Source organism: Clupea harengus, chromosome 15 (assembly GCF_900700415.2).
Source record: "Clupea harengus chromosome 15, Ch_v2.0.2, whole genome shotgun sequence".
NCBI classification, from domain to species: domain Eukaryota; kingdom Metazoa; phylum Chordata; class Actinopteri; order Clupeiformes; family Clupeidae; genus Clupea; species Clupea harengus.
Genome location: NC_045166.1, coordinates 8,171,976 through 8,194,989, shown reverse-complemented (window position 1 = coordinate 8,194,989; position 23,014 = coordinate 8,171,976). Strand labels below are relative to the sequence as shown.

Genomic DNA, 23,014 nt, shown 5'->3' with positions numbered 1-23,014 from the left:
ATATTACATACAACATGCTTTGTGTGATGAACAATGGTGAAATGCCGTACTCAGCTGAACTACTTACATTTGACACTTCCGAATAGAATTGAAAAAGGCAACCTAAAGCACGTTTTTGTCTGGGAATAAAACATAGATTAATGTAAATATCTGCGAAATATATCTTAGTACACGTAAATGTCTTGGGCTTCCTGGGTGAATTTTTGGGAGTGTTCTGGGTTCATGTGTGTTGATACTGGGTTCTGTCATATCAAGAGTTGAACGTGAATATGTGTACTGTAAACAACAACAACATTCAGATTTATATTTTTCTGTCACATTTAAGTTAAAGTAGCATAACGGAACAATTGCTAATCGCTAACGATATGCTAGCGGCTAAAACTAACGAAATCTCTTGAAATGTGCTGACTTTGACATTATGACAAACTAGTTAGTCAACAACTGTCCTAACACAGTCAAACATCAAGCAAGTGCAATACACAAGACAAAGCAAGACGGCAAATAAGCTACTTACTAGTTCGGCAGACAGTAGAAAACGGGCGGCTTCAGGCAATCCTACATTTAGCAGTAATATGCCTACGGACCCTGGTATGGCAATGGCACGGAGGCGATTCTCCATATTAAAAGTTATTGTAGCGCCCCAATTTTTTTAAAGCTGTTATTTTAAGGTAAAACTGCTTATCCTAACCCTAATCCTGATGTACAATTACTGCATAATGCCACTTTAAAGTTGATATTTGAAATTTATATTGAAACTGACATTTCTAAGCATGTAAATATTATGCTCAGTCAGCCTTGACTTCAGTTCTGTGATGTCTTTCTATGTCTCTATAAAAGTTATTTTATATTATACTTAAATAATTAAATGCCCCATATTTTGTAATATTTGTAATAATCGAGAGTATGAATTTCAGATTGTTTAAGTTTATTTTTGAATTATTGTAATAAAAATGCAGATTGTGTAATTGTCATGTTACATTTCTTCATCTCTTGGACAACAGCAGTGGATGGATGGACAGAGAGATGGAAAAAAGAAAACCTGTTTAGAAACTTGATTGGTCCCAAAAGATGCTCACAGTGAATCAGTAACAAGAGGTTCAGAATAGAACTATGCCGCCCTTAGTCACACATCCAAGGTCCAGGTTCTTTAACACTGATGTTCTTTATTGCGCCGACAAACACAGACACCAAAACACCGTAGAACTAAACAGAAATGAATAAAAGACATACAGCAATCAATCATACGTTCATAAACACAAGAACAATCTTACACGTTATTAAAATAATAACCAAACAAAACATAACATACTACTTTTCCCTGCTTGTGGACTAAGAGAGGATATTACAACTTGCAGTTCTTCAGAGAGCATAACAGAGGATATTACAGCTTGTATTGTCTTTACAGAGTAGCTCAATCCTTGCAAAAATTTAACTCACGCGGACATCCAGTCATTCATCCAAACGCTCAACAGGAAGTGTCATGTTACATGCATGATGAGAAATTGAGTCAAACATACATCTAAACATCTTAAGTAGCTCAAGATACCACCTAGTGGAGAAACCATTGAAAATCTTTGTGACCGCAATTACAAGAACTCTAGGACCCATAACACATGCACATGTACAGTATAGCACATATACCTAGTTCAAGTGGTAAAACAAAGTCTGAACTGGAGGTAATTTTCAGTCTATGCAGCATATAACAAGTAGTGAAGAAGTTTCAAAGTTTACTTTGCGAATTAAGTGAATAAAGTGTATTTCCATAAACAAGAACCCATAAATCAAGTAATTTGTGTTTACAAACAGTTTCAGTAATAGCGCTCACAAGCTTAATTTTATCTATAACTTTGCATGAAAAAAACATGGTTGAACTACATCTGAATAAGACAAAAAAATCAAAACAACAAAACACAAACACACTTGTATCCTACTTACCTTTGCTGTCAAAAATCAATATAAATTAGTCTAGGTTCCTTAGCACTCATAGTCATTATTTAGTGATACATTTTTCTGCGATATAATGTCACATTTGTCACAAACAACAACAGCGACTTGTCCTACCATGGTGACCATCATAACCATCCTCACCGGGTAACCATGGTGACTATCGTAACCATCCTCACAGGGTAAACAGAAGGAAGCCAGTGAAGGTGGTGTGATTATCCAAGTCATCATAGACCCTGTAGCCAGCAGGCAGACGCATGTTCACCACATCTCCCACCTCCAGCTGCAGAGAGGCACCACTTGAGAGGTAGGCCATCATTGTCATTGTAGGAGCCATTTGGGGTTCATGTTTTAATCTTGTTGGGACACTAGATGGCGCTCCACCTTAATTGGGTTCACACAATATAGGTGGGAAAGGTCATGTAGGTGTCAGGTGTTGCTTGACAGAGGGAGAGCGCATATAGCTTTTTGACCGCTTCATTTGTACCACCAAAGGTCTGTTATATGTAAATGAGATGCAAGTTTGGATGTATGGACAACTTTATTGATTGGATCTTACTGTGGGAAATAAAGTTTCATAACTAAGAACGCAAAGTTGGAACGTTATTTTACATCTAACAAGCGCGTCAATCAAGTGCTCAGTCAGCAATCCCTCTGGGCTTTAAGTGTAGACTTAGCCCATACAGTCATACTCCTGCACAAACATGACCTTCTCCCCATTCTTACACAGCAGTATCCCCATGTAGTGTGAGTTAGGACTGTCCCTAGTGGTAAATCTGAAGTAATAGACACCCCTCGCTGGCGCTGTGAAGAAACCTGTATTGAGGAGTAATCAAGAAACAGATGTATCAAGTGCTTTAATTATAGTATCTCTGTAGAACTATAAATTAATTGATAGTACACAGCCAATCAAATTAAACCCCTCCCTCCCGGCTTCTGAGGCACAGTATTGATTGGATTGTTGATGGCTCGGTCCGAGCCACCATGTTTGTTTCCCATTTACAGAGTTAGGACTGTGTGAACACCAGAGTGTTTCTGAGTGCAAACACTAAACAGACTGCTAGAGAAACATTAGGGGCAAATTCACTGAATTTGACAAAAAGGGATAAGAATCGCGGACTGCACCTTTAAGTGGATGTTTTAATTATTATTACTGCCATAGTGTTACACAATCATGCACAACTACACACGGTGACATCACATACAGTGAAAAAATGGCAGACTCCCCACATATGTTCACACAGATCACACAGTTCACGTGTGAACTACAATGAAGTGAAATGAAATTCAATGACCACATGTCATAGTTCAGTCTGTGTAGAATCCATTCAGTCTCCACAAGGTGCATAGAATACCTGTGATATGATTGTAGGCCTGTCCCACATTGGTGATGACTTTGGTATAAACCAAGTTAGTGTCAACAGAAACTGGCCCCATGAATCCAGAGTCTGTCAGAGCTACTGAAAACGCAACCTTGGGTTGTTCTGTTGTGTAGAAGACCAACATCACTAGTTTACTGACAGGTTTACTTTCAATTCAGTTAAATAAAATTCAATTCAATTCAATTTAATTCAAACTTTCTGGAAGGAAAGAGAACATATCTCCCTCTTAGTAACATGCACCACTGTGCCATGGATTTCCATGCATAATTGAATGTCAAAAGTAGTCATGTAATAGCATGGTAAATAACTACATGCATTCCTCTTTATGAAGTCATGTAATAGCATGGTAAATAACTACATGCATTCCTCTTTGAATAATTACCTGCATTCTTCTTTAGACTCTCGATTTCCTTCTCACTGGTTGTTAGTCTGTCTTTAGCATCCATCAACTCTGCCTTGAGTGCTGTGAAAACAAAAAATGGTAAAAAAACAAAAGAATATCTCAGCAATTCTTGAATCTCACTTTGATGGTTTACAGAGTGTAAAATTACAACAGTACCTGAATTGTCTGCTTTAGATTCTTCACCTCACGCTCACTCTCAGTCATCCTTGACTTCAGTTCTGTGAATTCATATTCAGCTGAACTACTTACATTTGAGTAGTTGAGTAGTGCAGTATCTAAGGCATGTTTGTGTCTGGGAATAAAACATAGATTCATGTAAATATATGCTGATTATATCTTAATACACGTAAATGTCTTGGGCTTCCTGGGGGATTTTTTGGGAGTGTTCTGGGTTCATGTGTGTTGAAAATGTGTTCTGTCATATGAAGGCTTGGACCTGAATATGTGTACTGTAAAACATTCAGATTTATATTTTCCTATCACATTTAAACTTAAGTTCCTTTTTAAAATTTATATTGAAACTGACATTTCTAAACATATAATTATTGTGCTCAGTCAGCCTTGACTTCAGTTCTGATGTTAAAAATAAAATTCATATTCAGCTGAACTATGTACATTTGACACATCTGACTAGAATTGAAAAAGGCAGTGCAGTACCTGTTCACCTAAGGCATGTTGTTTTTGACTTGGAAAACAACAATACAATCTTTGACTCTTAGGAGGAAGCAACAGATTACCTGTCTCTCGGTGGAAATAGCCCATGTCCTACCTGTATCCCCAGTCTCCATCTTGTCCAGTTGGGTTTTGCTGCACTCTAACCCAGCCTGAGTGGCAGTTTGCGCCACCCTCAGCTCCATCACCATGTCCTTCAGTCGCGTGAGCTCAGCAGACACGTCCAGCTGGACCGTCATCACAGACGAGACTCACAGCTTGGGCTGTCACTCTGAACTTCATTTGGGGAGCTGTGGGATTTACTCCCTGAGACGGAGAACAGCAGCACTAGCAGTGTAATAGAAACCTTCATCTTCAACAAGGCACGCACTCACCACACGAGTGTTTTCCATCTTTATAAACCCAGTTAGGTTTGCACACAGTCTAATATTAAGGCCAAGGTTGTTTTCTTTGTGTGAAATAAGGGCACAGATAAATTCACAGAGCATCTGGCGGGTGGGAAAATGCCAACCTGTTAGTAATGGCCTTACCCTATATTCAGCAGTGCTGATACACAGCACTTTTATATCAGCATTGCACTTTTCTCTTTTCTCTATATCCATTCAGCATACAGTTTGATCTGGAGGTCAGCTACCTGCTAGAATTGTCTCAAGGCCACATTGTATGAACAAAGGGTGAGAGTTGAGAACCTTGGATGTGGTCGGGTGTGTATTTGTATTCAGTGCTTACCGCTTTCACTGTCCACTCCTGGCGTGTGAGCGTACCGGTGCCTCGTCTGAAACAGGGGGCTGTCACAGCTGCCTTGGCTTCTGCCTTCCTCTGCATTCCCTGTAGAGTTGTGATGATAGCCAAGTGCCGTACAAATTAGTCAGATGGTAGTTTACACGAGTCACCCAGATCTGGTCTTTCGCCATGGCAATGATTGAAAGTGTGCCCATTCATCTAATCACGTCTTGTTGCACTGTTGCGATGTTAATGAATGAAAAGTCAGCTTAACCTAGTTTGCTAACTTACATGAATCACAGCAACCAGTACTTTGATCGTATTTCGAACTCATTTTACGGCGATCAAAAGTTTAAATTAAACCTTGTGTAACAGGTGGAACTAACCATAGGAAAAAGTTACATTAAATTTATTATTTAATTAGTTTAGAACAATTATGTCACACTGAAACACTTCCCGCCCTGCTCATGACAATACTCTAACAGACACACCTGTCCTACTCACCGGTGAGTTCGTCTAACTGAAAAGGGCACAATAACCAGAACACAAAATACCAATGCCCCGTGCCAACATACACTGAATCCACTGTGTGTTAATGACCCTAGCAACATACGGTATGTACACAAATGCAATATACTCCAAGTCAAGTTTAACACTCTTACTCCTAATTAAATGCAAAGACATTCAATTACATCATTCAAACCCATAACAGAAGTTCGTTTTGCACAATAAACATATTTCACAATCAAAGTCCAATGTTTTCCACATTCAGTATGATGTTCACTGCAGTTCACTGTTTTGCACGTTCAGTTCAAAATGGTCGAGCCACGGTCCTCAAGGTGTATTGAACTGTTCCCAAATCGGACATTACCGTCCCGGACACTTTGCTGCTCGTTGACAATGTGGAGTCACATGTGGCAGGGTAATACTCACAAACCACACCATCTGTCAGTGGCGTGGGAGAGGGAGGGAGAGAGGGCAAGTGAGCTGCGGGCACATCAAGGGCCCTGTAGTGGCGAACGGCTAGCTGTCCAAGTTCCCTGGCCTGGTGAAGTCTCCGACGTTGGCGACGAGCTTGTTTCTAAATGTTTAACACTTCACTAACTAGCGAGGACATTCCGCCTCACACTACAACGTGCTATACTTTTTGACAGCGACACCGGGTGATCTTCAGTGCTGGTGGTGTAGACTCCTTCTTCACTCCAACCGTAATTATTCCGTAACACGGACACTAACAAACTTAATAAACTCAGAGCTAAACTTACAACTAACTGACTTATCTTCCTGTTATTCACTCACAATAACGTGGGAACTCTACGGGCGCCGCCATCTTCTCTCTCGTCATTCTCCGTCTGCCGCTTGTCCCGCCCCCTCCTCTCTCTCCATTCGCCCGCGCACCAACTCTCCAGTCACTGATTGGCTGGCTATATACAAGTTCTGTTGGGGCTATTGGGTACCCCTACACTTGACTTACCTGAGTTTGTTAATTTACATGAATTACAGCAGGTATTATTGCATGGTCAATATCGTCCACTGGCGGCAGGCGGTGTACTGCAGTTATGAATGGGCAGTTATTAAATGTGCCCTCTGGTGGCTTGTCAATGTACTTTAACCACGAAGAATGTGTTTTCGGCCCGAAATTCAAAGAGCTCTATCACCAGCTCTATCACCAGCTCTGCACAAATCAACCGCCAGATGGCACTCGCATTCCATTACTTACCTCTCATGCAGTCCTCGAAACGTACAAGTGGGTCTTTGCGTCTTCAAGTATAGTAGTCCACGAAGAATTATACAACTCCCAGTCACAATTATCTGTTCATTATCAACTCCACAGTAAAATCCAGGGGAATTAGCTCAAATGGTAGAGCGCTCGCTTAGCGAGAGGTAGCGGGATCGATGCCCGCATTCTCCAGCAAGTGTTTTTCAGTGTACTTCAGTGTCCATATTCTGACCCTGAGAAACGTATGGAACATAGTCATAGCCATGTGCTTGTGGCGAGCTCCGTGTGAATGAGAAGATATTAAAGTAATGTTCCACTATGTGTTCTATACACAGACTTAAAAGTATTTACTAAGGAATAGAAAACAAAATGTAAAGACCCAGCTGACAAAATCAGATTAATTGTTACCACTTATCTGTTAATTATTTTTTAAGGCTAAATCTGCTTTTTGCTCTTTCTGCATCCTAAGAACTTTGGTTCGCACAGACAAGGAGAGAGATGATCACGATAATACCCATTATAATAGGGGTAGATAAAATCAAGCATTCTGATTCGTTGAGAGTGAGTCACGGGGTGTACAGTATTGAGCATCTGTTTGTACCTGTTTACATTTACCTGAGCGTTCCATATCAGTGCGCACTCCAAATAACTGTAGATTTTGCGCGACCGTTTAAACAGCATAGGCTATTTAGGTTACGTTTATTAACCTAATGTTGTTATGCCCAGTGCCTACGAAGCATTTATGGTTGATTTAGAATGTTTAGGCCTAATGTTTAAATTGAATATAATTGTATTGAAAGTAAAGTGTCCCATTGTCATTTTTGTTATTTTAATGGCAACTTTTATAAAAATGAGCAATGTGAATGAATGAGATGGTGCGACATCTAGCAAGGAGACCTGGGATGTTCCCAATGCTGCATACAGTGGTGGACAGTAACGAAGTGTAATTCGTTCCTGTACTTAAGTAACAAATAGATGTATCTGTACTTTACTCAAGTCTTTCTATTTGGTGAGACTTATACTTTGACTCCACTACATTTCAAAGTGAAAATTCGTACATTTAGTAAAACCTCTCGTTCCTTTTTACCAAAGCGAATCAAATAATGAGAGGTCAAAGCGAGTGCACAATCACACCAATCAGGGTGTGAAGTCCTTTCGGTTTTGTTGCAAAGGACTGATGGTTTGCCCCTTAGACTGTGCACGTGAACAGCCCTTTCGCTGCTGCTGGGTCATTCTGTTAGTGCATGCACCCCTTATGGCTGCACTTGTACAGCCAATCGGAGTGCAGTCTGGGGATGCTTGCACTGACGGTACCCAGTGGCGGGAATAGCAGATCAGTGGACTGACGATACAGTATGGTGTTGAGATATAAACATTTCAGTATTAAGATTAGAGTGAGAGAGTGTTGGAATTGTGTGCGTTCAGATACCTGTAAGTATTTATAATGCTCCTTGGTTATGTTTAGTTTATACTATTATCAGTCTGTGTTTGTTAGACAGGGCATTGATGTTTAAATGCGTTGTATGATCGCGGGTGCATATTTAATTAATGCCGGTGTCGCGGTTACATTATAAACATGGACATAATCTTTGTTGGTTAACTACTGACATGTTTAACCATAACTTGTGCTGTTTAGCAGCTAGAATGTGATAGACTATGTGAGTTATGTAGGAACTAGTGTCACTTCAGTAATATGATAAATATTGCTAGTATTAATGTGAGGTTGTGACTAGCCTTATATTGTGAGATGCCTACTAGTATGATTGCTAAGTATCTCTGTTGTATTGTTTCTTTGCAGAACCACACGCAAACACACACGCAAATATAACCACACACACGGTAATATAACACACATACCAAAATACATCTATGTTGAATTCCATTCCATTCATCTCAACTTTGTAATAAACCTCAAGTTTGGATTGTACATCATCTCAGGCATTTTAATCAGATGCACCACAGTGGCTTCTAAGCATTTCTTACCAGACAACATAGTCTCCACAACAAATTGGTGCCGAAACCCGGGAAGAGAAGTTGCTGTTGGTATAAGCCAATGATGTACGCCGACCAGTCAAGCCGCGCCGCCGATGCCCGGCCCAGCCGTGAGAGAAGGCCACCTGCCTGGTTTGCAGATTATACTGTCTCACACCCCAATTACAATCAGCACCCTCCACCTGCTCAATCAGTGCCTTACCTAGTGGGAACCCAGGAGAGGGATTGCGGTGCGGAGAGGTCAGCCGGGATGGTCCCTCTTGCCCTACAATCGCCTATACAGCAGTGGGCTGAAGATGCCAGTGCCGCATTAAGGAATCCAAGTCAGCCTGTGCCATTCAGACCACAGTATCAAAGTCCTCCTGCCACCACTATTGCACCAGCACCAGAGGCCACATCAGTCATATTGGAGGCTATCAAGCAGCTCCAGGAGGACAACCAGAGACTGCACTTCACAGTCATACAGATGCAGAGACAGCTCAGCACCAGTGCTCCAGGACCAGTGTTGCACCATTCTGCCCCACCAAGGCCACCCACAAGGGACAGAAGCCCTTTGCTACCACCACCACCGCTGCAGCACTCAAGTATGCAGTATCACGTGCTAAAGGAGGAGGATGATTGGCCACCGCCACCACCTCCACCACCACCACTGCTGCAGCGTTCCAGTCCTCAGTATGGCCAGCCAAAGGAAGAGCAGGATTACTTCCCACTAGGGCTGGGCGGTATGGCGGTATATACCGTGCAACGGTAGAAATGTGTCTACCGGGAGAGATTTGGCCATACCGTTTCAACCGCGGTATACTCTTATTTTGAAATCCAATCGATTTATTTTTAGATAATGACCTCCGAACTATACTTCATCCCTCTTATTATACAGTAACTCACCAAAACAATAGACATTCCTCCAAAAATACCTCTTTAACGATTTTGTAGCCGTTTTGTGATTTCTGCTGAGAAATAAAATAGAACTCTAAAGTTTCAGGTGTTGCGTAGCAACCCATTACTTCCCGTTACGTTAAATGACCGGACTACTTGCGGAATGATATGAAAGATGGTCAGCGGTCATTACATTTTCGCAGCAGTGAAAATAAAGAAATTACAGACCTGCGAACGTTGGGGTGGCCCATTCAAATCAACGGAACTTTTTTGAACATTCTGAAGAGCCGTATAATACGATACCCAGTAAAAAATTTAAGCACATAACCTGCAAGGACTGTCATGCCTACTTGTTGAGTAATCATCGACTGTTGGGCAAGATTCAATATACTGAAAAATATGGACTGAAAAGTGTCTAGTGTAGGCATTTATTTTTCAGTATTTCAAAGTGAATGAGCTGTGAGAGCACAAGAACAGTGAGCGTCTAGCAGCTATTATCATATACATGTATGTATGTCAACGGCGATTACGGCCCAACCAACGAGATTCTAAGTAATATGGAGACAAAACTTTTTTTGGTACTCCACGTAGATCATAAACCCTTGAATATAAAAACGACTCAGTGAAATCGGTTGAGAAATATAAACGCTATCTATAGTGCTTTTTATCCAGAAAAACTGCAGCTCCATCATTTACTTGCGTCTGTTTAGAGACCAGTCATCACCTCGTCATCACGTTAGCACGTCGCAGCAACGGGCTGAGGCGGTCAATGGAGCGTCTATGTATATATGTCTATGTGTAATGGCCAACTTCTTAATTTTTTCATTTTAATATGTGGCCATATAAAGAAAATATCTCATCATTATTGCGTTAACATATGGACACACATTGAAAAGAAAGTTTTAACACTTGAGTTATCTTCTGAAAGTACATTAAAGATCCACTGAAACATAAGCACTGGACTAAATGCCACAGAAAGATTTTTCCTTTTTTTTTTTTTTTTTACATACACTTTGCTTTTATTTTACTATTTAAAGATTCAATGGATACTGGCCACTATTGCTTAGGCCAATAGCCTATTGAGGCAGTATTGTTTCTGCACCTTAGTGTTCTTAAGGGTCAATAAATAAATGTCTGTGGACACATTTCGCCACCGCTGAAGTGTCCTCTTTTTCAAAAACCCAAATCTGGTCACCCTACGTATAATAAACCGTGATATATACCGTAACCGTGATATAAAATTACAAATACCGTGATAGAAGATTTTGGTCATATCGCCCACCCCTACTTCCCACCACCGCCACCTCCACCAGAGTATGTGGTGCAGAGGCCAGCACCTGCTGCAGTGGCACACAGTAACATGGTGGAAGAGCTCACAGAGCACATGAAGAGGATGGGAAAAACACCACAGGGCCATGGAGTGCCCACAGCCGAGTACTGCGAGCCATATGAAGGTTCTGAAAGTAATTCTGTCTTCAGCATCCCTGCCACACGCAGAGAGTCAGTGGCCCTCCAACAGAACTTCAGAGGTTATCAGCAAGAGCGGGTGTATCTTGGACCTAAACCCAAGATTCCCCACTTCACGAAAGCTGACCCAAGAGAGTTTGCCCGGCTAAAGATAGCGCTGGAAAACCTATTGCCTGCTGATGTAACAGAGCGCTTTAAATATCAAATATTAGTAGACCATTTGAAGTTTGAAGAGGCTCTCTTGATTGCCGACTCCTACACTAACTCAAGGCAGCCATATTCGGATACAATGGCGACCCTCACTGAACACTATGGACAACCACACCAGCTGGCTCTGAGACGCATCGCAGAACTGATGGAAGCCTCAAGCATCCGCACCAATGACGCTGGTGCCTTCAAGAAGTTTGCGCTGCGAGTGCGGGCGCTGGTGGGGATGCTCGACCAGCTTGGTGATAGTGGCAACATCGAGCTGCAGTGTGGGTCACATGTGACCAGATTGCTGCAGAAGCTCCCACAGGACATGAGAGCAGAATTTAAGAGGTACCTGTACCCTCAACGTATCCGCATCCCAACTCTGCTGCACTTTGCTGAGTGGCTAGAGTACGAGCTGAAGATGCAGGAGACTGTGTTTGTTGAGACTCTCAGTGGGAGTGACAAAGCAGATGGAGACACAAAGACGGACAAACGTAGGGATTTTAAGTCCAACCGTCCTACCAGCATTCTCCATGGAGCAGATCAGCCTGAAAGTACGACTGTCAGCGAGACACCCCCGTCATCCAGCAGTAAGCCAGGTGATAGACAAGCATATTGCCCATACTGCTCAAATGATCAGCACTACTTCAATCAGTGCTCCAAATTCAGTCAGCTGAGCACTGAGCAGAAGACTGCGTGGGTGAAAACAAACAGGAAGGGTTGGCGCTGTGGACGCACCCACCAGGCCGCACAGTGTCGACTCAAGACCACCTGCAAGAAATGTAAAGGGAAGCATCTGGAAGCCCTCCATGATGTTAATGCCAAGCCAGCCCCCGAGAACAGTTCAAGCCCTGTCAGTAAGTCGAATGATGTGTATTACCTGGACTGACGGTCGGGTTGCAGTCCAGTGATTTTGAAGGTGAGCAAGGTGATCCTGCGCAATGGTAAGCGTAGCATGGAGACATACGCCATATTAGATGATGGCTCTGAGCGCACGATCCTGCTTGCTACTGCTGCACAGACCCTGAAACTTCGGGGAGAACCAGAAGATCTCGCTCTGAGGACCGTGCGCCAGGATATGAGAGTCATTCATGGGTCATGTGTGTCATTCTCCATATCTCCTGCCTGCCAGCCACACAGGATCTTCAAGATCAGTGGAGCATTCACTGCAGATGAACTAGGCCTGGCAGAACACTCTTACCCACTAAAGATGCTGCAGAGGAAATACAACCACTTAAAGGGCCTGCCACTACAAGCATTAAGTCAGGTCCACCCTGTCCTTCTGATCGGTTCAGATTACCCACATCTGATTACCCTGATTGAGCCAGTGCGACTGGGGCCCCCTGGTGGACCCGCCGCAGTGAGGACCCAGCTGGGCTGGACTCTGCAGGGGCCAACCAGGTTTGTGCAACAGCAGCTGCAGCCAAGACAGTGTCTGCATGTGTCCACATTCTCACCATTCACAGAGTTGCTCCAGCAGAAGTGAGAAGTTGGTGTCCCGCTCCCGGCAGGACAAAAATGCCATCGGCCTGCTAGAGGAGAGAACGGTGCGCATGGATGTAGATGGGATTCAGCGCTATGCCACCCCGTTGCTGAGAGTCAAGAACATGCCGAAGCTGCAAGCACCAAAGGAGGCTGTCATCGCACTGCTCCGCAACACTGAGAGACGCTTGGCCAAAGATCCGAAGCAGGCAGCAGCCTTCTGTGCGGAAATTCAGAAGCTGGAACAAGCAGGGTCTGTGTGAGGGTCAAAGAAGAAGAACTGAAGGCAGATGGTGAGTCCTGGTACATCCCTCACCATATGGTAAGCCATAATGGGAAGAACCGCATTGTTTTCAATTGCTCCTTCACCTACAAGGGCGCTAATATGAATGACTTGCTGCTTCCTGGGCCCACACTGACTTCAAGCCTGCTTGGTGTGCTGCTGCGTTTCCGTGAGCATTCTATCGCTCTCAGTAGGGATATTAAAGGAATGTTCCACCAGGTGAGACTGCTACCTGAAGACAAAGCCCTCCTACGCTTTCTGTGGAGAGACCTTCAGAGAGACGCAACCCCAGGTATTTATGAGTGGCAGGTTCTCCCCTTCGGGACCACATGTAGTCCATGCTGTGCATCATTTGCATTGCAGAAGCACGTGCTGGACCACACTCAACCAGAAGAAGACGTCCGTGTAGCAGTGGAGAGATGTTTCTACGTGGACAATTGCCTCCGAAGTGTGCCCTCCCTCGATGAAGCAAAGCGGCTGGTGAAGAAGTTGCAATCACTCCTAGGGGAGGGGGGATTTGAGCTTCGTCAGTGGGCAAGCAACACTCCAGAGACCATCAGCCACCTACCAAAGGATGACATCACGCGCGGTAAAACCCTGCTGGAGATCGCTGTGGATGGCCGATGGAAAGATGGACCAGCATTCCTATTACAACCACCAGAGTTCTGGCCCACAAAGCCAGCTGTGGGTGAAGTGGAGGAAGAGGCTGAAGTGCGTAAGCCCACTTTCTGCAGCTATGCCACAACAGTGGCACACGCCTCACTTCCAGATCCAGAACAGTTCTCCTCATTAAGAGACATGGTGCATGCCATTGCAATTTCCAGCCATGGGGCGGCCGCCAGCCAAAGTGGTTCAACTGCTGAGGACTACAGGGAAATAGAATTGGATGTCATGCGACAAGCTCAGCAGTAGCTTTGCAGAAGACTACGCCCACCTAGCTGCTGGCAAGCCAGTTACAACCACTAGTAGGCTGATTACTCTTGCCCCTGAGTACGACCAGGCCACCAGGTTAATCAGAGTTGGAGGACGCCTTCGCCGCAGCGAACACATGGAAGCAGAGTCTATCCATCCTGTTGTCTTAGATCCAGCTCACAAAGTCACAAAACTTCTCATCCATGATGTGGATAAAGACCTGAGGCACCCAGGCTCTGAGCGCCTCTTTGCAGAGATCCAGAGGAGGTTTTGGATCTTACATGGACGTGAGGCATCAACATTAAACGGCATCAACACTCCTGCCCGGACTGCAAGCGGTGGAGAGCCAAGCCATTGGTGCCCAAAATGGCAGACCTTCCCCAAGCACAGCTCCGCTTGTTCAAGCCCCCCTTCTTCTCCACAGGAGTGGACTGCTTTGGGCCGTTCACAGTCAAGATTAGACGTCGCAATGAAAAAAGATGGGGGATACTGTTCAAGTGCCTGACGACACGCGCAGTGCACATAGATATCCTGGCAAGCCTGGAACTGATTCCTTTTTGATGGCCCTGCGCAGATTCATTGCGAGAAGAGGGAAACCAGCAGAATTGTTGTCTGACCAGGGCACAAATTTCAAGGGTGGAGAGAGAGAACTCCGTGAAGCTTTCCAGGCGTTGCATCCTGGCGTGAAGGAGGAGCTATCTGTGCACCAGATTAGCTTCAAGTTCAACCCTCCTAATGCACCTCATTTTGGGGGCATTTGGGAGAGAGAAATCAGGTCTGTGAAGGCGGCCCTGTATGCCACTGTGCAACCTCATGCAATACAAGAAGAGGTGTTGCGAACTGTTTTGATTGAGGTGGAAGGAATACTAAATTCCAAGCCACTTGGATATGTGTCCAGTGATGTGGCTGATCCAGATCCAGTAACCCCAAATCTGTTGTTGATGGGGCGGCTGGACCCATCACTGCCCCAAACAGTTTATGAAGAGTCAGAGCTTCTAAGCCGAAGACGGTGGAAGCACTCACAGATCCTTGCAGACCAGTTCTGGATGCATTTTATCAGGCATTACCTCCCCGCTCTCCAAACCCGCTCAAAGTGGCATAAGGACACGCCAGCCCTGCAACCTGATGACATCGTCATGGTGATGGATCATCTCCTACCCAGAGCACTCTGGCCTGTGGGCCGAGTCACCAAGGTGAACCCTGGAGTCGACGGTCGTATCCGGTCAGCGGTGGTCAAGGTGAAGGACAGACACTACCTCAGACCAGTTGCCCGCCTCATCACCCTTCCCGCCATCCCGGACATGGACTTAGAACCATTCAGCCCTTCTGATGAGGGCAAACTTGGCGGACCAACTTTGGGGGCGGCTGTTGCAAAGGACTGATGGTTTGCCCCTTAGACTGTGCACGTGAACAGCTCTTTCGCTGCTGCTGGGTCATTCTGTTAGTGCATGCACCCCTTATGGCTGCACTTGTACAGCCAATCGGAGTGCAGTCTGGGGATGCTTGCACTGACGGTACCCAGTGGCGGGAATAGCAGATCAGTGGACTGACGATACAGTATGGTGTTGAGATATAAACATTTCAGTATTAAGATTAGAGTGAGAGAGTGTTGGAATTGTGTGCGTTCAGATACCTGTAAGTATTTATAATGCTCCTTGGTTATGTTTAGTTTATACTATTATCAGTCTGTGTTTGTTAGACAGGGCATTGATGTTTAAATGCGTTGTATGATCGCGGGTGCATATTTAATTAATGCCAGTGTTTCCCCTACCGTTATATTAGGGGGGCGCCCCGCCCCCCCAACGGCACCCCCCGCCCCCCCTGGAAGGTCAAGTTAATTTAGTTCAATTTTATTTTCTATAAAGCGCCAGATCACAACGGAAGTAATTTAAGGTTACCTTTCCTATAGAACAGGTCTATAGCTTGTTCTTTTATTAAACAAAATAAATAGCCTTATGTTATTTATCTTATTTACACGACGGCATGTAATTTCTGTCTCTACATGGTCGCGCGTTTACAATTCTCTGCTCTCTGTATCGCGCATGGCAGAGTTCCGCCGCGATGCGCACAAACACACACACACACACACACAGACACGTGCGCGCACACACAAGTGAGCACGCTCCCACCAGCGGACAGAATTGGGCTTAAGAATCAGTGCACAGCTACGGACACTTTTAAGCTTTAAAAAAACTAATAACCAGGCGTTCATGAATCCGGCAGAGATCTTTTTCTAGGTAGGGTCGACAATGAGGCCCAATGAGAATGGCTACAACAGACGTGGAAACAGAACGTACAGAATGTCCGCACCGAAAATTCAGAAATAGATGTGGCTTCCATTTTTTATCATTTTCCGCGAGTTGTGCGTGGCCCTTTTTACATAGAGTATGGTAATAAATCTATGAAATGTAACGAAAATTATTTATTTTGCTGTGAATAATGAAGGAAGCAATAAATCCGATTATTTGCCAAACCCTCAAGAGCTGTTGCCATGGAGATTTAACGTTACTTTCTGTTTGAAGACAAGGTAGCAGCTAGTGTTGAAAATTGAAATTGGACGACAACAAGGATAGCAAAACAGATTGATAAGCAATGAGAACGGCAGAAACACAGGCAGGACGTCAGATGACGAGACAGATCATAGTGACACAGGCTGTGTTTTTTTTCCGTCATATGAAGGCTGAGACATTCATAACATTTTATTCAGTCGTACTGGTCCTTTTGTAATGCCAACATGTGCACTTCGTTGTGGATAAGTAAAGCCTATTTTGCTACATTTTTGTAGTCCTGGTAATCTTTTGTTTGGCATATTGGTGAGGTTATTAAGAGGACCATTTCTCAATCGTTTTGTTCTTGATGAATTAATGTTTGTTTATTAATCAATTATTTTTCAACAAATAACTCAATTATAATTACAAAGAGGACAATTCACAACTTTTTATCGCAACTTTAACTTGTTTCGCCAATTTCATTGCAACAAAAACCTAAAAATAAAAACTTTCATCGCAACTTTTTGGAAAAGCTCCTGCGAAATCAGGAATTTTAGGCCACAAATATCTCAAAAAATGTTTTTCCAGAATCCCAGAAAGATACACCACTGCAGCGACAAAAGCTGCACACTTTGTGGATAATTGTCATAAAAAGACATGTTCCGATGTTTAGTTGTTATATTGACTGCTGTCATTAAAAGAAACACATGAACACCATGATTCCTTTGAGCGTTTGTGTCGGTGGCCATGCCACGCCGCGCCGCGCACCGTGCACCGTGCCGCAGCCCCCCCCCCCCCAAAGCTGTAAACCTAGGGGAAACACTGAATGCCGGTGTCGCGGTTACATTATAAACATGGACATAATCTTTGTTGGTTAACTACTGACATGTTTAACCATAACTTGTGCTGTTTAGCAGCTAGAATGTGATAGACTATGTGAGTTATGTAGGAACTAGTGTCACTTCAGTAATATGATAAATATTGCTAGTATTAATGTGAGGTTGTGACTAGCCTTATATTGTGAGATGCCTACTAGTATGATTGCTAAGTATCTCTGTTGTATTGTTTCTTTGCAGAACCACACGCAAACACACACGCAAATATAACCACACACACGGTAATATAACACACATACCAAAATACATCTATGTTGAATTCCATTCCATTCATCTCAACTTTGTAATACTTTGTAAGTTTGGATTGTACATCATCTCAGGCATTTTAATCAGATGCACCACAGTGGCTTCTAAGCATTTCTTACCAGACAACATAGTCTCCACAACAGGTTTCATTAGTTTCGTTCGTTCGTTCGTTGAGCGCCAGCTACAACGCCGCTGCAGCATTTTGAGGATGTTTTATGCTCATGCTTACTTAACGCTACATAAATGATGGAAATGATGGAAGAAACGGCTGACACTTACTTGCCAGAACACCCCTTGGCCTTATTTGGGCGAACTTTTTTAATTGGAAGAAAGGAAGAAGCACTTATTTTATTTAAAGTGTCTTCTCTGCCTGCTTAAGCACAATACAATATCCTTATTCAAGAATTCGCCCTCCAATTTAAAGAAACACGTTGAGGTAAGTGATTTTTATTCTGGTAGGTTTGATGACTAGCAACCGAATTATTTTAAATTTAACCTACATTGTCTGCATTGTGTGTTCGGCTAAATTAGTAACTAGCAGCTATACGCTAGCATAGCTTGTATCACACTGCTCTAAGGAGATGGAATATCCGATTCAATACAATACATGGGAATGCTATTTAGTACCGTTTCACTGCAGCTCGTAGAATATGTACCTGCATACTAAAATGGTAAATACTGAAATTGGTAGGGGGGCACACTTTTGAGTGTTTGTGATTCTAGCCGGGATGGTTGCGCACCCACTTAGCTAAGCAAGCTAGTGTTATAGCCACTAGAGGCTATACCACTGATGTTCACACAAGACAAGTTGAATGCATTTTTACTTGTTAAATAAATTGTGACATACAGATACAGACATACAGATGTGATATAGTAAAGGAGCTTATGTTTTAGTCCACATTTTTTTTATAATTAAATGTGCAACTAAGTTACAAATAAATGTAAAATGAAATAATTGTTCTCTAGTGCTGTTATTTCCTAACCACTTGGTCTTACCTAATGACAATAGATAGCTTTCAATCTTTTGTGCTTATACTCTTTTTAATAGACAAATGTAAGACACTATTTAAACAGTGGCATTAGTATTTTCACCTTATATCAGTTGATTGAGCAGGAGCTTTGATGTGAAAATGATAAAAGGCCATTAGAACCATAATTCATCAAGGTACTTTTACTTTTAATACTTAAGTATATATGAAGGCAAATACTTTTATACTTCTACTCGTGGAAATTCAAAGTGCATACTTCCACTTTTACTGGAGTAATATTTTACACAAGGTATCTATACTTTCACTTAAGTACGTAGTTAGTGTACTTCGTCCACCACTGGCTGCATAGCAACAGCCACACATACGGGGACTATTTTATCTAGGCTACTGAAACGTTTGCTATTTTGTGCTGAAAGGCAGCTTACTATTTACTTACTATTTATAATGTCGCTGGCAACCGTATTATAAAAGCAATAAGGTACTCGAGGCAGTAGGCTACTGTATCGTCAATAATGTACTGTCCAACACCTTTGAACAGTACATTATTGACGATACAGTACTGCCTCGAGTAGGCCCACCTTATTGTTAAAATATGTAATAGTCCACAAAGACCACACAACTACTGTGAGGTGTTAGATTTCAACTTGCAGTCTTATTTCAGGGGAATTAGCTCAAATGGTAGAGCGCTCGCTTAGCATGCGAGAGGTAGCGGGATCGATGCCCGCATTCTCCAATAGAACCTTTTTAGCAAAGTCCATGTTTTCACTTGGAGAAGTGTATCTCACGGTTAATGTGTGAACACGGCGGCTGTGCACTTTTCCGAATGGCTAGAGAATGTGCAGACAAGGTGGTGATTACAAATATCATCCACGAGAGGGCAAGCAAGTCTCATTAGTAGCGAGATGTCTGTAATTTACTGAAGCCTTCTCGCATTTCACACATACACCGTCGTGCTAGGAAACACATTTTTTGATAAATGTAAACATTTTACATTTTTACAAATTAACCACAACACCTGAAACACAAAGCAACAGCTGGTTTCATACATTACAATTAACATCTACATAGTTCGGCCAATAGATGGCAGTATCGATATGAAACTGTCTTTCGAGAAAATGCCAGGGGAATTAGCTCAAATGGTAGAGCGCTCGCTTAGCATGCGAGAGGTAGCGGGATCGATGCCCGCATTCTCCAGCAAGTGTTTTCCCGTTGAAGTCCAATTACCGTATACGTTTTTTGTTGTGCAATTATAAGCAGAGGTTCCAGTCCAACTCTCCAAAGCAAGGGTTTTCAACTGGTTTTGTCCTAGGGACCACCATTCTGACTAGAAAGTAATCCGCGGCCCACTGATGTGCCAGTGATTCCCAACACATTTTACAGTTCCGTACCCTTCTTTTTCATGTTTGTAACCACCACCACCAGGCCCCCTCCCCCCGCGCACATATTCCGCCTATAGCACTTGTCAGTGTAATTTCTTCGCTGAATATGGCTCTACATCAGTATTTTGGGCAATGTGACTTGGCTTTTCAGACATAAATATTTCGACAGGCCCAGGTGTATTTATATAAAAAAAAAGTCAATGGTGAACTGATCAACATGGGCTCATGTCGCGGACCCCCTGCAATGCTGTCGCGGACCACCCGGGGGCCGCGGACCCCCGGTTGAAAACCCCTGCTCTAAAGCATTCTACCTCCCAGCAAATTGCTTACGCATGTCCTCTCTCCTACTCAACTCAGACCATACTCTCTCTTCATCTCAAGGAAGCTTGCCTATGCATGTCCTCTCTTCTACTCAAGTCAGACCAGACTCTCTCATTTAGCAGACACTTTTGTCCAAAGCGACGTACAAGGGAGAGAACAGTCAAGCTACGAGCAATAGAACCTAGTGTAACAATAAATACGACTTTACATAACAAAAAAATGAAATAGAAAGAAAAAGAAGTGCAGAAATGTAACTGCTGTAATTGCAAGTTCAGCACTTGTCGAAGTGCCAGTTAGGACGGGATGTGCTCTCTAAAGAGTTGGGTCTTCAAAAGCTTCATAAAGGTACAGAGGGACGCCCCTGCTCTGGTAGTGCTAGGCAGTTCATTCCACCAACGTGGAACTACAAATGAGAATAGTCTGGACTGCCGTACTTGCACAGACGGCAGTGCCAAACGACGCTCACTAGAAGAGCGCAGCATCTCAAGGAAGCTTGCTCTCCTACTCAAGTCAGACCAGACTCTCTCTTCATCTCAAGGAAGCACATGCTATTCATGTCATGTCTTGTTTGAAACAAATTACATTTTCCAGGGGTGTAGTCACTTACAAAAATATTAGAATTAAATTAGGGTAAAGGTGGACAAGACAACTTTGGCCTGTGAGGGCAATAAGAGGATTATTAGAGGAGGCTAGAAAGGTCAAAGGTGAGGATATGAAGGTTATTCAGACCCATTCACTTTTTCACATTTTGCTATATTGTAGCTTTATGCTTAAAGTTGTTTAAGTACATTGTTTCCCTAATCAATCTAAACTCAAGGCCCAATAATGACAAATCGAAAACAGAATTTTAGACATTTTTGCAAATTTACTAAGAAGGAAAAACTGAAAAATCACAAATATGCCTTTGGCAGCGATTCCAGGTGAGTTTTCTTAGGTATGATGCGACAAGTGTTGCATACATGGATTTGAGGATTTTCTGCCGTTCTTCTCTGCAGATCCTATCAAGCTCCGTCAGGTTGGATTGGGACTGATGGTGGACAGCCATGTTCAGGTCTCTCCAGAGATGTTTAATTGGCTTCAGGTCAGGGCTCTCTGTGGGCCACTGAAGGCCATTCACTGAGTTGTCCCTTAGCCACTCCTGTAATGTCCCTTAGCCACTCCTGCAATGTCTAGGCTGTGTGCTTAGGGTCACTGTCCTGTTTGAAGGTGAACCCTCGGCCCAGTCTGAGGTCCTGAGCACTCCAAACTGTCTGTCTCAGTCTGTACTTTGTTATATTGAGCTATCTCTCAAGCCTGAGCAGCGCCCCAGTCACTGCCGCTGAAAAACACCCCCAACAGAATGATGCCACCAGCCACCAGCTTGCCTCACCGTTGGGATAGTATTAGGCAGGTGATGAGCAGTGCCTGGTTTCCTTCAGACACAACGCTTAGAACTGGGGCCAAACAGTTACATTTTGGTTTCACCAGACCAGGGAATCTTGTTTCTGGCTGGCTCAGTCGGCAGCACTCAAACGACTGAAATGATTTTAGCATAAGACTGCAACATAACAAAATGTGAAAAAAGTGAAGGTGTCTGAATACTTTCTGAATACAATCTATGTATGCATGGGTGTATGTGTGGATCAGGTCGAATCACCATGGTGATCTGGACAGTTGCTGAGCAGTATCCTTTCCTCTACACAGGTAAACATAGAGAGAGACAGAGAGAGGGAAAGAGAGAGAGAGAAAGACAGAGAGGGAGAGAGAGAGAGAGAAAGACAGAGAGGGAGAGAGAAAGACAGAGAGACATAGAGGGAGAGAGAAAGACAGAGAGGGAGAGAGAGATCAAGAGAGAGCGAAAGACAGAGAGGGAGAGAGCGATCAAGAGAGAGAGAGATCAAGAGAGAGAGAAAGACATATTTTTGATTTTAAAAACATACTTTATTCAGATTTACAGAACAAGAGTAGGGCAATCAATTATTCCTTTCCATCAAAGAAGTGGAGGTTAAAAAAAGAAAAGAAAAATAAATTATAAAATATGGCTAAAATGCAATTCATTTTCTTTTACAGTGCAGATCGCTTCTTTGACACACCATACATCCTTAAATGTTTCGAGGTTTTGCATTAGCTCATAAAACCTGAAATCAACCAAAACTCTGGCTTTAACCAGGGAAGGAAACAGAGCAATGACATTAGTCCCTGGTTGTTGCTCGACCTTATTCTTCCTAGTAATGTAAATAGCCATCTTGGCTTGACCTAGGATGAAGTTCAAAATTTTACATACATTTTGTCTTTTCTTAACATACTTTGAAAATTATTGTTTGGAGGATAACCCCTTGAGATGCAGCATCTCGTTTTCGAGGGGGTCCTTAAAACCAAGGACAAACGTCTCAGTGGAGAAATCCTCACTAAATGCACCAAATACATCTTTCAGCATGCAAAACAAGGGTTCTAGCCTTAAACAAAGTGTAAAAGCATGAAAAACTGTTTCCCTTTGGTAACAGAAAGGACATTCCTGACTTACATTTCTGTTTATCACTGAAACAAAAGCATTGACAGCAACTGCTCCATGAAGAATTCTCCACTGTAAATCGCACACTCTCTTAGCCAATGGTGGTTTATAAAGTGCTCTCCACTCCGGCCTCACCCCACTATTCAGTTTGAGAG

At 43.1% G+C, this 23,014-nt stretch overlaps 1 protein-coding gene and 2 non-coding genes across 3 annotated transcripts; 2 read left to right on the top strand and 1 right to left on the bottom strand.

The window, feature by feature from the left end:
• Positions 1–967: 967 nt before the first annotated feature.
• Positions 968–6,585, bottom strand: LOC116223879 (complement C1q and tumor necrosis factor-related protein 9-like). Its single transcript, XM_042709974.1, has 7 exons — positions 5,131–6,585; positions 4,499–4,707; positions 3,886–4,021; positions 3,709–3,789; positions 3,300–3,428; positions 2,629–2,760; positions 968–2,328 (listed from the first exon to the last, which is right to left on the bottom strand). Exons 4-7 carry the CDS (start codon positions 3,770–3,772, stop codon positions 2,120–2,122), a joined length of 534 nt encoding a protein of 177 aa, XP_042565908.1. The 5' UTR covers positions 3,773–3,789; positions 3,886–4,021; positions 4,499–4,707; positions 5,131–6,585; the 3' UTR covers positions 968–2,119.
• A 12,743-nt stretch (positions 6,586–19,328) lies between these two features.
• On the top strand, positions 19,329–19,401 carry trnaa-agc. Its single transcript has one exon. It is a non-coding gene; the product is annotated as a tRNA-Ala (tRNA).
• A 388-nt stretch (positions 19,402–19,789) lies between these two features.
• Positions 19,790–19,862, top strand: trnaa-agc. Its single transcript has one exon. It is a non-coding gene; the product is annotated as a tRNA-Ala (tRNA).
• Positions 19,863–23,014: the final 3,152 nt, after the last annotated feature.

Bases quoted from the DNA above. Each gene is read 5' to 3' on its own strand.
- LOC116223879 (XM_042709974.1), bottom strand. From the start codon at position 3,772: ATGGATGCTAAAGACAGACTAACAACCAGTGAGAAGGAAATCGAGAGT. The intron at 3,429-3,708 runs GTAATTATTCAA...TCTACACAACAG, and splicing joins GAGTCTAAAGAAGAATGCAG to AACAACCCAAGGTTGCGTTT. The intron at 2,761-3,299 runs GTATTCTATGCA...TCCTCAATACAG, and splicing joins GGCCTACAATCATATCACAG to GTTTCTTCACAGCGCCAGCG.